The sequence below is a fragment of the Rhea pennata genome, chromosome 1, assembly GCF_028389875.1.
Source record: "Rhea pennata isolate bPtePen1 chromosome 1, bPtePen1.pri, whole genome shotgun sequence".
NCBI classification, from domain to species: domain Eukaryota; kingdom Metazoa; phylum Chordata; class Aves; order Rheiformes; family Rheidae; genus Rhea; species Rhea pennata.
In genome coordinates, this window is record NC_084663.1 from 77,188,786 (window position 1) to 77,206,114 (window position 17,329).

Here is a 17,329-nt window from a genome sequence, read left to right on the forward strand (position 1 = left end):
TGATTCAGCAAAGTTTCTGGAAACATCCTAAATTTGAAGCATGGGTTTAATTCCTGAAAACTTGAGTGGGAAATGGGCACTACCTTGACAGCTTTGATGAATACGGAAGATTTTATTATCAGATCTTTGCCCACTGGAGGGGAAAAAAAAAAAAAAAAAAAAAAAAAAAAAACTTTCACGTGGAGGATTATATTAGGGAACACAAGTGACAGATGTCTTATCTTTAACTCATATTATATCATTGATTTTAATTAGAACTCCCAGTAAAAAACTAATTCAGAAGTTCTGTTTTTATAAAGCTGGTGGCCATAAAAGCTCATTGAAAAAACTTACTTCGTAGGCATAAGCTTGAAGTCCTCTTTTCATAAAATATTTTTAGTGACAGTCAGTCAAAGGGCTTTTAACTGCAGTTCATAGCTATAATTATATCACAATAAAAATTACAAAGTTCTACATTTAAAATTGGGGCATCCAGTTGTTAGTTCACTAGATCAGCTTCATGTACTGGACAAAGAATGAATTGCGTCAGCAGCTGGCTGTACCAGTGGGCTCCCCAGGGTGCTCCAGACTAAGGAAGAAGTATCAGGTGCTATCTCTAGGGCAAGTGCACGGTATTCCCTGCATAGGGAGGAAGGTGCGTGCAGGGAGAAAGTCAGAGAGGGGATTGTAGTCCTGAGAACCACAACCTGATTCCTGTTACTTCGTCAGTATAATACAATTGCACATTTTGAGCATTAATTTTTTAAGGCAATGACAGTAATATTTCCATAGCCTTTATATTCCAAGATCTCAGAGCTTCACAAATGTTCGCTAAATCTCACAGTACCAATGAATCTATAAATTAAGCGACATTTATCTGACAGGCGACAGAGCAGAAACAGCATAGCACAGTTCTATGACTGGCACAAAATTACACAGTGGTAGAACTGGGAATGATATGACCTCTGAAGAGTATCAGGTTTTAATAGGTGTGTTTGTAGAGACAAGTGAAGAAAATTAAAATGTGTTTGGTTCACTTATTTCAGAAAAGAAAACATCACCTGGACTTTAACATGTCATTAGTTTTTACAAAGTTTGAGCAGTGCTTGAACAGATTTTGAAGATGGGCATGATTTTTGTTAAGACAAAAATCAAGCTCAGATCTGTATTTTGCTGTTAAATATGGTCATTTTAGCAAAGATTTTCCTTATTTAAAAACTGTTTGTATTGATGGTAAAAAATAAAGAATATAATATATGTATTATTTTTAATAAAATTCATCCTTCTGTAGAGAGAGGCTTTCCCAAAACTTATGTCCCACAAAAATCCTGATTCTTAATTTCCATCCTTGAGCTGTCATTCTGAACAAGGTGAATTTTGCTTTCAGTATTGAAATATATGCATCATTTCTCTCTGCTCTTTTTAACTATTGTCACCAGGCTTATTTTGAGTTTATTTGAACCCTAAGTGAGAAATTTTAAACTTCTTTTAAACTCATACAGAGCAGACCTCACATGGGAGTGGTGGAGGAAAGCCTGATTAGGAGGAGCAGAAGAACACTGCATTTCTACTCTAGTACTGATTCCCAAGAGAAATTCTGGCTTCATTTAAGTCAGTGCAAGATCATACTGAATTAATTGATGCTGGAACAGACCCTTAGTGTCTTGACCTCGTTACTAGGCTATGCTCCTTCATATTTTAGTTTATCTCTTATTTAATAAGAACATTAAATAGCTGCTCATTTTATTCTTACTTGTTTCATACCTTGAGTGAACCTAATTTGTGATATGAATAGGAGAATGAGAGTCAGTCAGTGGATACCTGCTGACAATTGGCAAGCAGTGGAACATAGCATCCATAAGGATGTTTACGTAGAAAAGAGTTGGCTCCTTTCCTCATGAAATTGCTAATTTATCTTCCAAATACCTGCAGCAATCAGAGGCCAAATACCGGATTCTGCCATTAAAATATCTACTAGTTTGCAGTAGAGGAAGAGTCTTTAATATACTTTATTGAAGACCTGTTGGTCCAAAGTCAGGACTTCTGCTCAAGCTCATGAAGCTGTTTGAATGTGCTGTTTCCAGACTAGTGTTAAAGATGAAAACTTTGCAGGTGTAGCATGCGTCAAATACCTTATGACTGGATACAGCAAATGTAAACTGTTCACTACTAAGAATGTTGAAGGCAAGTGATTGGCAGCTCGAGACAACCCCTTTAATTATAATTGTAAGTGGATAATTAGAGCTTGTGTAGTGTGTCAGTGTATCCCCCATCTGCAGATAAAAGCTAGACTTTTTTTATGTCTTAAATTGTTATGAAACAATCATCCTTACATATTTTTAGCTCATTTTAATAGGCAAATACCTCTTCCTCACTAATCCACTAGAGCAAAGAGAACTAAATCAAGGATGAATGTGCACTAATATCATTACTTTTCAGAGCTGTTTCTGTTTAGAAACTGAGCAAAAATACGGTCGCTAAAAGTATTAATTAATTTAAACCTGGGAGAAAGAGGCTGTATATCTGGTGCTTCACTGGTCCCTTTAAAAATTTTAATAAAATTAGTGTTGTATACTCATTACTATATTTTGCTTGTGACCAGTGTTTCACTAGTAATTTTCTGTGGTGATTTGACACAGTGGTTCCTGCATAATCCTGTTTTTGTTCTTTCTTGATAATTTTTTGCAGTAATCTCATACTCTTCCCTCTCACCAGTTGTTGAGTCCAGCTCAGGTGCCCAGTTTTTGGAAGCAACAAAACTGTGCAATACAGGAAAATTTTCATGGTTGTGATGAAGTACAAGGTTTTCTCCAACCTTATTGTGGCAGAATTTCTGTTAGATTAAATATTTGTTATTATGAAAGCAATCATCATCCTTGTTTTTCTCTAGACTATTTTTTTTATTTTTTGGCTAAAAATAAGTTCAAAAATTAATAATTCCAGCGCAGTATCAGCACAGTCTGTAAAGGGTGGTCTGTGATGAAATGTAATGAACAAAAGCTTTTGTCCTGGTCTATGGATATATGCAAGTCAGCAGCATGGTGATTCTGGTTACTGATACGTAGTTCAGCCATGCACTTGCTAGCCTGGCAATCTTATTTTTTCCCCAGCTCTCTGTCCTTACATGCTTGCATGAATGAAGGGCATAGACTCTGCCAATGTTGTTATTTTCCAACCAAGCACAAGTTTGTTCAGAGCTGACATATTCCCTATCATAAGGAGATCTCCACAAAGCAGATTTATAAGGAAAGATGGCTTGTCAGGTAGAGGATTTTTTGACATTCTCAGCCAGCTGATAGCTGAAAGCCAAGTACCTGCCATGCCAAGGCTGTTAACCAGGAGGTGATAGACATGCACTTGATTATAAGTGTGCAGGTATCTGTTGTACCTGCTGTCTGCTATGATTTTAACTCTTTGTCTAAATCTGGAGTATCTCAATTCTGCCGTCAACTTCAGTGAGTGTCGGTTCCAGTGCTGACAGCCCGAGGAAGCTGACTGGCAGCATTCTTTGCACTCCAGACGCAATTGTAAGCACAGTGAAAACTTCAGTTGATCTTCCGGAAGTGACAACAATTCACTGTCATTACCCCATTCCTATTCCTTTTGATTTTGACATAGTTTTTTGTCCTCGTAGAATTAGCATAGTTTGCTTTTTTTTCTGTTCTCTTTTTTTAAAAAAAAAAAAAAAAAAAAAAAAACACTAGTGCAGTATTTTCGCTCTTTCTTCCCATCGCCACCTTTTCACATCCGTGTACCTGAAATCAATTTCTGAAACTCTGGCTTAGATTATAAGCACTTCTGCAAAATCATGTTTCATCAACTGGGTTAAGATTTCTTAAAATATCAGTCTCTCTCTGACATTCCCAATTCTGTTCTGTTCTATTCAGGCTTTTGTTTATTAAAAAAATCTGATGCAAGAGCTGTGATGGTACTCAAACTTGACGCCAGCCTGCAGTCATGTACTACCACGTTAAGGAAACATTCAGTCTGTAATGTTCAGCTAGCCTTTTTCATCTTATTGACTCCAGTCCTTGTGGCAGGTTGCTGCATATCATATTTTTCCTCCTCGATATTTACGTTTTCTGCCTCAGTTTCAGACAACACTATTTGCACATGCCACAAGTGTTGGTCCCAGCGTGGAGGCATTCTCATCTCTACAAATATGCTGCTACCTCAGAAACTATTACAATAAGCATGATAAACTAAATTTATTAGTATTTTATAATAATTTTCAAGTTATTTTTTCAGCAAAGGAAGAGAAATTAGGCATGTCACTACTTTTGTTCTATCTCTGCTTTAGCATGAAAGATGCTTTTAATACTGAATTTAAAACTGCTTAATTTCAGTGCCTGCTAACCTTCACAGAGAAGAATTGGTTTCCTAACGTGAGTTCTGAATGTCTGACAAAGTCATCAACTCATTAAGACTACATGTTAGAGTCTATCTTCTGGACCAAAACAGGGGAGTACTCTTAATTTCAAAGTAGAAGTGTCAGTGTCATCTGAAGCCAAATGGTAATTTAGACAGGCAAAAGAGGAGGGATGTGTATTGTGTATTCACAAGCATAACATGTTTGTGAATAGATCTTCATAGTTGCCCAGAAACAAGAGGGCATTTCTTTTTCTATGCTCAGCCTCAAAACCACAACCTGTTTATCTGTCTAGTTTATGAATACAGGGCTTGACATCCCACTAAATAAGACTTGTGTGGACTACCTTATCTCTACCATGCCATGAGCAATTATCCTTGTTAATTAAATATTCACTCTTTTGTCAGAACAATTCGTAAGTACTTCTAACCTAATGTCGTTCCTTTGGTGGTAATGATCTTGATGCTTTGCTAACAGACCCTTTTTCTCAAAAAAGCCCAGCTTATGCCAGAGGGTAATAATTTTCTTTCTTTGGTTAATATGTCCCCGAGTGTCCTCAGTAGCCTATTTTGTTCTGAAGTGAGGTTGTAAATGGGAGCTGTCACTTCTAACAGATTGTTTTAGTAACCACCTATGTAAGTAACGCTATACTAGGGAACGCACGTCTTTGTGTATAGCTTCCGTAATGCTTGGAAACTGAACTGTCTGCATGGCTAAAGCTGCTGGTGTTCCCCGTACCAACAACTGAACAGACGTGGGCTACCTGCTTCAGCCCTGGTGGCAACATTTTATCCATCAGAGGCTTCCAGATTCAGAAAGTGGGTAGCAATGCAGTTCTGCTTTAAAATTTAGTGAGATGTCACAGCAGAAGTTCTTTCATGTCTTTTACTTTGTATTTCTCTAGAAAAGCAGGTTACATGTTATATATAAGGCATTGTGATAAATTAAAAGCTAGGTGGTGTATGGCTGGAGGTTTTGATGCTTGTTTGGATCAGCATTAACACAATTCAGAATGCTCTCTTGCTTTTTAAACTCTGACCAACAGTTTAAGTATAGAAATCAAGATAATCTAGCCCACAAGTAAAGTTGGATAGCAAATTTGTATTCTATTTGCAAGCACTCCAGTGACTGAAGGTCAAAAGAGAGCTTTAAGGGAAATTTTATTTGATTCGCTGTAAAGGTGGGTATTAACTGCACTATTGAGACCTGCATTAAGATGTCAAATAGGTTACAAAGGGGCAGGCATGTTGCTGAAGTCAATCTCAAGTATTAATACATATTAGTATTTATAAATAAATCTAACAATTTGAAACATATAGATTGTAGAGTGGAGTTATTCCTATTAATAGGAGTGGAGTTATAGATTATTATTTTTAATGTATTTTTATTGAGAATATTCTCAAAAGTATTGGTTCCCTGTTAAGGCAAAGGTAATCTCTTGGGATTATTACAGAAATTTCCAGAATTTGAAAATCTTTGTGTTCTAAAGAGACTGGGCAAATAAAGCAGCAGCTGTAAAAATTACATAGAAAACGTAAGAGAACTGGTTACTAAAGAGACCATTTGAGATCAACAGCAGCTCAGAAATGATGGAACAGACCAATAAGCTCATCGTGAAGTAATCGCAATACAGAGTTGTAAAATAGAGAAGATAACTGTCCCCTGTAGGAAAATTATCTCCTAGTAGTCCCCACAAGTGGGTCTTTTTCTCTTACCTCATCTCTTTTGTTGAGTACAAGTGCTTTGCAGTACAAACTTTTTGTTTCATGTTGTCTAGTGTTACCACAAGAGAGTCCTGGGTGATGACAAAGACTTCTAAATGCAGCAGTAATAACCATGCTACAGTAGTTTAATGATAAAGTAATAAACACCTTGTAGTATGGTTATAGTGACAACTAACACTGCCCTTTATCTGTTCAATAGCAAAAGTAGTGGTAAACAGCAGTTAATCTTTTCTCCCCATCCCTTCATGAACTACAACAAATCTTGCTGAGGGAGAAAGTTTTGGTTCCATTTTTTAATGTGGATGAATACATCTTGGCGGTGGTGGTCAGAATAGATAGAGATAGATGGTGATGCATTCTGAATACACTGCAGCTTAGCAAATTTGCCACCTGGCCTCTACTTCTTGCAATCAATCAAATATCTTTTAAAAATGCAGCAAAGAGAAAACCTGACATTGGTCGTATAAATGTTTCTGAGTTGTTGGCTCTTTCTATTTTCATTAGAATATTTTTACCAAGGATTCACGGAGACGAGATAAATCTCAACACTAGTTCATGTGTCATCAAACAAAAATGAATCTTATAATAAGCACAGTTTTTGTTTCTGGTGCTCAGGCATTGTAAATAAAATATATTCAGAGATACCAAGTGTAAACTGAGAATATTCATTCATAAATTGAAAGGCCAGGTTTGCTGTTCAAAACAACAAAGCCACAAATACACTTTGTTTCTGTGGAGACTGTTCTATTTCTAAACTCTTGCTCTGATGGTCAGTTTTTCAGTAGGACTGGAACTATACATTTCCTTCTTTCCATCTGTCCTTGTTTTTCTGTGTGCCTTCTTGCAGTGAAAATCATCTTTACAAACTGCAGGCATCACACTTGCTTGTTCTATATTCATTGCACAGACTACCAGGGAAGGAAGGGCTGTGTAACATCCTCCTCAATCTTCTACTGTATTCTAGCTTAAAAAAAAAAATCTCAATTTTATTTTATACATATAATTTCACAATTGCTGTTACTTTGAACAATTAAGATGATGATGGACATTTTAAATATGCTATAAACTCATCATTTCTTGGTGTAGAAATAAGTAAGTTTAATTTTTAAAAATGAATTTTAGAAATAGTTAATCTGCAAGAAGATCCCTAGGTCAGTTGTATTAATGAGAAAGAAAACTAATTTCAAGTCAGCATGTATACTTACTGAGACTTGGTAGGACTAGTAATCAGAGACACGTTTCCAAACTCAAATTGGGACAGAAAGAATTCAGATGCTCATTTCTTGCTACTTCTCTTATTAATGCAGACAAATTAACAAAGGTTTATGATGCCAGCAAGCTTCAAATCGAGGATGATTGAAAGTAAAAGAATATAATTTTCTCATCTCTTTTTCCTTGACAAGTTTTCAGCAATGTGACAGCATGTGTTGCTTTTAATATGTCTTTATTGGTTTTGATTTTCTATGTTTTTCCTTTGGGATAACAGATCAGAGGGGTAGAAGGGGGTAAGTATTTTTAGCAACAATTTATTAATTCCAAGTGTGACACAGTTGTGTCATTGCACTGTAAAATTTTGTCTACCATGGTAAAACCCATCCTATTTCAATGTGGAATGAAGTACCTGCCTGTTTTCATTTATGAATACCGACATATCTAAATAATTACTCAGTTAAGATCTCAATTTTGGAATCACTTTTCGCTGAATACAGATGACACTTTTACTATTCAAATCACTGTGTTGTTTTATGTGGCACTTAATATTCTAAAGTAAAACTTAGCTGTCTGTGGTCCAGAGAGCCCAGTGCAGACTAGCAAAATTTATCTGAGGTATATACATACACACATACATACATATATATATATATGTATATATACATACATACATACATTTGCCTAGTAGTGTTCTACAAAGTATTGTTAGTCCAAGGTCTGTATTCTCTCTGGCTGGGCTGTGTTGTCCATGCTGTTAGTGGCAAAATAGTTCAATTTGTATACAAAAAAGAAATTCCCCTTCACATTCAGGTGGAACTCCCTGTGGTTCAACTTCTGGCCATTGCCCCTTGTCCTGTTACTTCGCACCACTGAAAAGAGTTCAGCCCCATCCTCTTGACATCTTCCCTTCAGATACTTATACACATTGATAAGATCCCACCTCAGTCTTCTCTTCCCCAGGCAAAAGAGGCCGAGCTCTCGCAGCCGTTCCTCATAGGACAGGTGCTCCAGCCCTCTGATCATCTTTGTAGCCCTACGCTGGACTCTTTCCAGTAGCTCCATGTCTCTCTTGTACTGCGCAGTCCAGAACTGGACACAGTACTGCAGATGAGGCCTCAGCAGGGCTGAGTAGAGGGGCAGGATCACCTCCCTCAACCTTCTGGCAACATTCTTCCTATTGTTCCTACAATTAATGCACCCCAGGATACCATTGGCCTTCCTGGCCACAAGGGCACATTGCTGGCTCGTGGTCAACTTGTCATCCACCAGCACTCCCAGCTCCTCCTCTGCAGAGCTGCTCTCCAGAAGGTCAGCCCCCAGCCTGTACTGATGCCTACAGTTATATTTCCTTATTCCGTAACTCTTGGCTCTGGTATGTATTCTATCTGCAAAAGAACACCAAGTTATTAATTTTATTTTAGTATGGGTACGTCATGCTAAACAGTGCTTAGTTACAGTAGTTCCAAGAATTACTTTTTTTTTTGCTGTGGTGACATAAGAAGAGAAGATGGATTTGGAAAAGGTATCCAGGCTCACCGTTTTTCACCTTCAGTAGCATAATTACTGTTGCATTTGTGTTTACTGATAGGCTGAAGTTATGACTAATGCTTTATTTAAAAATGCTATTATATATTATTTTCTGATCTGAGCATCTTTTAGGCAAAGAAAAAAATGTGCACCATTTTGCTGTTACAGTTCTTTTATTTTAGAAAGAGAGTATTACTTTTTCTTTCATCCTAAAAATTGTTGCGCTAACTTAAACATCCTTAGTATCGCTTCATTTAGATGAATTGGTTGTACATGTGAGTGTCCGGAAATGTAAGAAGGATTGGAGATGCTTGCTTTGGTAGTTGGCTTGTTGCCGTGTGTGATCAAATAAATTACCATGTATTGATTCAGTTTCAGCTGAATTTTGTTACATTTGAAAACTGAATTTTGGAAGAAGCAGAAATAACATCACTATTCCAAATTTCTACAGATAAAGATAGAAGTTGCTTTTTACCATTAAGACCGCGAAAAAACATATCCAGCAAAGAGTTTAGTATTATGTGCTATTATAGTAACATTGAGATGCAGGGCTATACAAGTACAGCTACTGTGTGCACTACAGATTAATGTTTTTAATTAAACTCTTTAAAGGATAGCCAATAAAGGAATAAACATGGTAAAAATAGATATTTATTACACTATAGTTTATACAGTGAGATTCGCATCAGTTAAAAGCATTAACTATTAAATTCCTGCGTACCAAATTGTAAGCATTTATGATGTCTATCCTCAGAAAGGCTTGTTTCTATAGAAAACTGTCTAGTCCACTGACAGCCAGCATAAAATTCTGCCATTCTCAGGAAATCACTGTATTTCTTGTTTGCTGTGGGCAATGCCTTGATGAATTAGCTATTCAGTGCTGCCACTTTCAAAACCATGTCTTTACACAGGCTGTACTATAAATCTAAAGGAACAGTTTTACTACAGTGATGTTATTTGCAGTAACTTTATTCAACTGAAATTGGTCTGGTTGGGAATAAAACAAGAGTTCAAGTAGATTATGGTTACTGTCTGTTTGGTTCCTTTAGTAAACACACATATTGTCTTGCTTAGATATTGCCATTTTAGAGTTAGTACTCCTTCCAGACTTGAGTGCATAAGCAAATGTTTTAATATTCAACTTTGAAATTAACAGGCAAGGACATAAATCTCTAGAAAATAACTAGGAGTCATATTCAGCTAAACTCCAGCTAAGCATCTAAATGTAGTCAGTGGAGCACTTTTAACAGAAGTTAGGTTTCCTTTCCAAAGCCTCTGAAACATGTCTGTGAAGATCTATTTCTAGTGTACATTATCAGTTCTTTTAGTATACTGATCTACATTCTTATGAACAATATTAAATCTTATTCTGTAAGGAATGAGTTGATTAAGGAATTTTATAGTAATATACTAATTTTTCATTTATAAAGTGTATTCTCACATGTGTCTTAGATGGATTTACAAGAATGACTGAGTAATCAGTATATGACCTCAAACTTTCTAAAACAGCCTAAAGATACTTGATCATGCAAATGGATATATGTATACTTGAAATGAAATACGCAACTGTTGATTTCAGAATGGCTGTTTATCTGCTGAAAGATAAGCATGACAAGGTATGAAAGTCACATACTCAAATACAGAAACACTTACACAGGAATCCCTTCATGTAAAGGATGGTCTGCCACTCTTCTCAAAAGGTCAAAAATTCTTCTCAAAATTTTGTGTTGTAGCAGACCAGCACAGACTATAATTTCAGACCACCATGCTTCCAGCAGTAGTCTCAAATAGAGAACACACATGAATGAATTGCATTACCTGATGGGTGGAAATAACAGCACAAATTGGAGAGAGAAATGGTTTTACCAAAATCAAAAGTAGGAAGTACCACAAATCTCAAAAAAGTACTGCTTCTTATTCCAGCCCTGTTTTGCTTAATAACTCAGGTAAGTATCTCACCATAAAAGTTATAATCTGAATTAGGTTGTTATTCTATGCAGTTTACTGCAGTTTTTCCTTTGTAGCTGAAATCAGCTTTTACTTAGTCAATGACATGGAAGACAATTAGGTAGATACCTTTCAGGGAGTTGTTTCAGAAATACCTCAGGAGTAAAATAACGTATTTCAAAATATCTTAGGCAGGCAGAGTGCTATATTCCATTGATTTTCAGAAAGAGATGAAAGGATCAGTGGTCTGCTCAAAACTACTTTTAGGTTGGGGAGGCTTCTATCTCTTGGATGGCAAGAAATTGGCTCGTAGATCCAAAGCTGTTATGAATCCCCAGACTAGAGGATCCCATCTCAGCCACTGACAGAAGATGGAGTTTAGGGAGCCAGTCTTTGCAAATACCCTCTTTAGCTTTTAAAATGCTGACAGCATTTAAAAGTAGAATAGCTGATTTATTAGCATGGTTTGGGTCTTGGTTTGCTGGTACAATCAGTGAGAGCAAGGTACATAAGCAGCTTGGTGAATCTAAATCTTCCGCTTCTATGTCACTAGACTCTATTGAAAGCTACTTCTAAAGAAAAAAAAATGGTAAGGCACTCTAAAACATGTAAGGAAAGGTAGTAGTATTTCTGTGAGACACATTAAAGAAAATGCTGTAGGCACTGTTACAGCATTATTTGATTCTATATTCTTAATGGCTTTGTTATGAAGAAAGAAAGTGTGTCAAATGAGCATGTCCTTCCATTGAAACTGAGCTTGACAGTACAATAAAGTCAACAAAATGGTAGTGTTTGAGAACTAATGGTTTCTAAATCTGCTAGGTGGGCCTGTCCCCAAATGTTCTTCCTTTGTTCTGTTTTCAATTGAACCCATTGAGAAAAACAAGAGAGTGGCAGCTTTCACGGATGGGACCTACACTAATTGTTTTTTTCAGGACTACGAGTAGAGGGCCTCTTCAGAAGGTCAGCCAGCATCCAAACTATCAAAGATGTTCAGAAGCTCTACAATCTGGGTAAGCTGTCATCACGCCATTGCCACAGATTAGTAACAGTGTGAGGGCTCTGCTAATCTTTTATCTACAGAGTAATAGTAACACTAGCTTTCTTCTGATTATGTAATCACGAAGCCATTTGTAGACTAAAATGTCATAGAAATAAAAACTATGCTACAGAAGCCTGAAAGATAACAACAGGCATTTAAAGCTTACTGAATAGTGAGTCATCAGTTGATGTCAGACCGGAGCTTCCAAAATCTGTAGCAGCTAATGAATGGTGAGGTTTGAGTCAAAAATGGTCTGTTTTTTTCGTAAATACTTGTATTGCTCCTGTGCACTTTAAGTTACTGCAGTTAGTTAAAAATTACCAAGTACAATGTCTTCTTCTCATTTTGCCTCTAGCATTTTTCCATGGTTATGAAAAATAAATATAATTTTACCTAATAATTTATGAAATGTATGAAAGTCATTCTGAAAGTCATTGGCTTGCCTGTGAAGTCATTTTGTGAAATGCCTTTATGGAGAGAATCTCTTGCAGCCAGATTAATAAAACTATGAAAAATAGAAAATGCTAAGACTTACTAGCAACTAGAAAGCCAAGAGGTTTTCATCTCTGTGATGTGAAACAATTTTTATACAGGATTTTTTTAAAAAAAGTAAAATACATTACTGAACACATACTGAACACATTTTATCTTCTTTTTCCCATTTAGGCAAGTCTGTGAATTTCGATGACTATGATGATATCCATATTCCTGCTGTTATCCTAAAGACTTTCCTTAGGGAACTCCCTGAGCCATTACTAACCTTTGAGTGTTTTGATCATATCCTTGGAATCACCAGTGAGTATAAATCAGTTTTAGGAGAGTTGTAGAACGAGTTGAACTGGACCTAACTAATTCATAATCACTGCTGTTTGCTAACCTTGACACAGTCTTGGCTATATATAATTAGTCCTTCACTACAGCTGTTAATGGATACCCTCATAATCTGTACCAGAGCAGGGCTGAGAGTCTATCCAGTAGAGGACAGTGGTGCTAGTATCTCGTTGGGATTTTAAAACATGGAACTTCGAAGTTCTGCTTTGTTGAGCATTGTTTGCTGTTTCAGAAATTTGACAAGTATCTACAAGCTGGATATATAAGGGGTGAATTTTCCAACCACCACCACTTTTTGCTTCTTTTTTCTTGGTTTAGCCTTCACTATGAAAGTGCAAACACATTATACAGTTAGATAATGTTAGTGCAGACAATACAGATTGCATTGTAAATGTATGAATTATCATTTATGTGAGTATTAGGGCCATTTTGGACAATACTTTGTCTAGTAGGAGCTATAGAAGCAAAGAAGTACACGTGCAGAAATTAGAAGTTTGGTAAGTGTGCACAAGAATTAAAAAAAAATCTAATACCTAATATGTTTGAGACCTCTCCTACCAAATTTAGCTGAAGTTACCCAAAAGGTTCAAGTATTACTGCAAGCAAATTCAGATGCATGCGCACACATACAAAGCATTTTCTCATAAGTTTGGTAGTATTCTGCTAAATAGAAATTGTTCTGGCACAGTTGTCTTTGAGTGTGAAAGGTGACACTGCATCAGAAATGAGTAGGAAGTGTTCTGCTTAGCTGTGAAACCTAGTAGGAATTTTGGACAGGACTACCAAGACAAATTCTAATTTTCCCATAAAGGAAGACATTGATCGTCTAAAAACTTGAAACCACACTAATCTACCAATCATAAAATTCTAATCATACAGTTTTTGTCAGGCTGTGAAAGTTTTTACTGCTGCCTAGGCAACCCCATGTAGTCTAGAATACCTGAAATTTAGTACGTGGTAGTTGTACAGACTGGTATTTTGCCATCCAGGCTACAGTCAAGTGAGCAGGGAACAAGTGGGGCTTGCAGTCACAAGCACATGTTGTTCCAACACCTGCTTTTTGAGGAATGCGTATCTTAGCAGAGTGCAGTTTCCTGTAGAGTCCAGTAGTGTGCTTTTGATAACCATGGGGTGATGTTGTTGCAAAGGTTAGGTTATCATCAGTATTGTGCCTGTTGCTGTTGGGTTAGGTGACTAAGATAATTCAAGTTGGGGAGAAATTTCAGTTACTGCGTCTTTACGTAAAGTGTAGTGATTCCTGTATAATACTGCCTTTCTCATAACGGTATGACAAGTTTACCTAGATATACTGTAGATAAATCCTCTGTTGCACCCATCAGTGTAGCACCTCCAGGTACTTTCCGTATAATAAACTTTATTCATGTATTTCAATGTAAAAAATCAATCAGATCACATTCAGAATCTTCTAAAGTTCTGTACTGTTTTGCTGTTGGGGAATCTTTAGATCGCCACCTTAAAAATCAAATATTCATCTATCCACACAATAAATGTCTTAGAGCATTGAGAAAAATATATCTATTCACAGGTAGCTTGTAGAAATAGGAGTAAGAACAGTCACTTTAGGAAGAATAGTCCTTGGGAAAAGGACTTATAAATGCTAGTTTTTAATGAATTATCTTGTGCTCTCTGGACTCCACGTTGCATTATACTAGAGCTGAGTGAAAAATGGGAATAAATATTAAAGGAATTTGAAAACACTTCATTGTCACTCATTTTCCTTGCAACAGTGAAAAACTTGCTTTGCAAAAACTTTTGTGAAACATTCGTTCCATGTAATTTTTGTTCATCAATGTCTTAAATGTTGACAAAATATGTTGAAAAGTCATGTTTAAGATAATTCCTCTTTGGGCTTTCTTGTTATGCAGTAAAATGTGCACTGTCATCTTTTTGGTGGTGATTTCTGGATCCTAAAAGATCTTGAGCTTGAGAACCAAGCTGGACTGCAGCAAATGCATGTTCTCTGTGAATTCAGCCCAGAAGGGAATTTTGAAGAGATGCAAGCACAGGCAGCTGTCTTGGGATGATTTAAAGTTCTTATTCTGTCTTCTGGAAATCAGCAGAGCAGCACAGTAGCAGTGTAATGTACCTATTGCATCTCTTATCCTGAAAACCTAGAGATACGCTAGTCCTGCTTTACAACACTTTGAAATGAAAGTGAAACTTTTCACACCACTGTCTCATCTGAAACTGTTGAAAGAGTTACTGAGGGGAGCTGTGAAATAAAATGACTTAGTATTGACTAAAAAAATTAATAGAAACTTGAAAGCTTGTAAGTGTAAAAGAATTTCTTCTTTGGTCATGAAACCTATGAATTTGAGTTCCTTTATCTGCTATTGAGTCCTGAAATACTGCCTCCTTTGCAGAACACTGACAAAAAAAATCTTGGGACAGAGAGTATTGTGTCTTAAACTAATCGGCAACTTTGTAATAATAAAAATACAAACGCAGCTCACCAGGGTATAGCTTCATGTATTTAATTCAGAGCTCAAGGGAGCATTTAACATGCTGGAATTTTGTGCCTGCGCACATCCTTACGTGAACCTCTAACTGTTTTCTGAAAGAGAGAGAGAAAGGCAAAAGTAACTAACAGCATCAGCACAAAATGAGCTGGTTGGATCAGGCATGATTGTAGTCTTTGGACCTTTCTCCAAATTCTTGTTAAACTTCCACAACTAAAATAATTACTATATTGAAGCATAATATTTCTGTTACCTGGAACAGCACTTAAAATATATTCCAGTGTTAGTGTAAATTTAAGGCAGACTCTTTAGGTGGTGCAAGAAGTCTTGGGTGCAATTACAGCTTTTGCCTACGTGTAGGAATAAGCTAACGAACGTGTTCAGGCTCATCCCTAGGAAATTCTTACCCTCCCACGAGACCGTCTCATAAATCTTTGAGATGTAAACATTTCCTGAAGAATCACAAAAGTGGTTTTGTAGCTAGTGGACTGTACAAAGAGCATTTTGGACAGGACTGTGTCTCATCAGGAATAAAATTTTTGTATAAAAAGTAGACATCTGGACCCAGTTTATGAAGCGATAGTAGGATTTAAATCAAAATTTTTGAAAGTCCTTTTTAGTAAAGAAATTATTTTGGTTATTTCACTGACTGGAGAAAATACTCTGAGAGTTAGTCTTAGCCAAATACATGATAATACTAAATATGATGGGGTAATCCAAAGATATAACCCTAATTATTATTGTGGTGATGGTGATTTTTTAGAGCCAAATTCTGTGATCTGTTTTACGGATGAATATCCAAAATAATTCTAGCAGATACAAATAAGATGTAATTTATTTGGTGATATTTTGATGTCTGGAGTTAAATTACACTGATCTTGACATTACAGGTGTGGAGAGCAGTTTACGTGTAACCAGATGTAAACAAATTGTTCAAGGACTTCCTGAACACAATTACGTTGTTCTGAAATATCTGATATGCTTTCTCCATATGGTGAGTATAAGCAAAATTTCCAAAGTTGAACCAAATTTTGTTTTCTAATTTTATTCTTGTTAATTCAACATTTGAAATCACCCCAGAAAATGAAACTGAAGAATTTAAGAAGTATGATAAGGTGGTTATGCATTAATTGCAAATGCAGAAGACTCAGGCTGCAGGACTGTCCAGCTTTGATAGAAGTCAGTGTTAAACAATGGTCTTGGCCAAAGGTTCACTGCAGAATTCCCTAGAGGCAATAAAAACTACTATGTGAATACAAATGAAACTGCATCTGCACCAAAATGCTTTGAAGTCTTGTCCCCTTCCACTCCCCACTTACACATGTAAGCTTTACTGATTTAGTTTGATTTTTCCTATTTTGGAGTGAAGAAGTCTTTTAAAGACTTGAAAATGGGTTGGTGAGCCTTTGGTACTAGAAAAAAACTGGATTAATTCACCTTTTTTTTTCTCCAATTTGTAAATCTTGGGCTGCTAAAACACCAAATGGATTCATGTGCTTTTGGAGAAAGATGAAAATATTAACGAGCTTTGGAATATTCCAAAATCGTAAAATACTGTATATTAAATCTTTAAAATAACATTTTCTTATTCAGAATAGCCTTTCATTTTGTAACTTACTGCAGTGTTAACCTAAAAACTTTGACTATGTCATTTTGCAAGTATTTTTGGTATGCTTCAGGATAAATCAAATCATGCGTCTTCTGCCTTAATTTTCAACTTGCTGATTATTTAACCCATTTTCGGCCCACGAGTTTGGGAGTTTTGGGAACTTCATTAAACATAGCTCTACTATTAGCCTAGTGATATCCTTTTGCTACCAGTTCTGTGTAGGAAAGGACAGAGATAGGAGTGTAAATTTCCCTCCCTTCTGCCTTATTCAATGCTGCGTTTTTCAAAGCCAGGTGACTAAAATTGGGGCTTATGGTATCTATTTAACTGACAACTAAATAAAGTGATCTCGCATTCAGAAGTCCTAACAGCCTACCAAAGCAATGACGTATGTGAAATGATGATGATTTTCACCACTGAAGGAATTAGCCCTCAGTAGCTCTTCTTTGGCTAAGACATGTTTGCCATAGTCTAGCCAGTAGCATATTTCCAGAAACAAGTACATTTAATCCCTTTTTATATCAAAACCCTACAGAAAAGCAAGATTAAAGGAAATACATTGATACAACCCTGACTCAGACAGCACTAGCAAGATTCATGTAATATCTA

At 36.4% G+C, this 17,329-nt stretch overlaps 1 protein-coding gene across 3 annotated transcripts in view; it reads left to right on the forward strand.

Moving 5' to 3' along the window:
* Positions 1 to 17,329, forward strand: part of ARHGAP8 (Rho GTPase activating protein 8) — an 84,630-nt gene that overhangs the window by 58,616 nt on the left and 8,685 nt on the right. For all 3 annotated transcript variants that reach the window (XM_062592417.1, XM_062592407.1, XM_062592426.1), the window contains 3 exons: positions 11,694 to 11,771; positions 12,467 to 12,595; positions 16,002 to 16,105. In XM_062592417.1, coding sequence (XP_062448401.1) covers positions 11,694 to 11,771; positions 12,467 to 12,595; positions 16,002 to 16,105 — 311 coding nt within the window. The remainder of the gene's footprint in view (positions 1 to 11,693; positions 11,772 to 12,466; positions 12,596 to 16,001; positions 16,106 to 17,329) is intronic.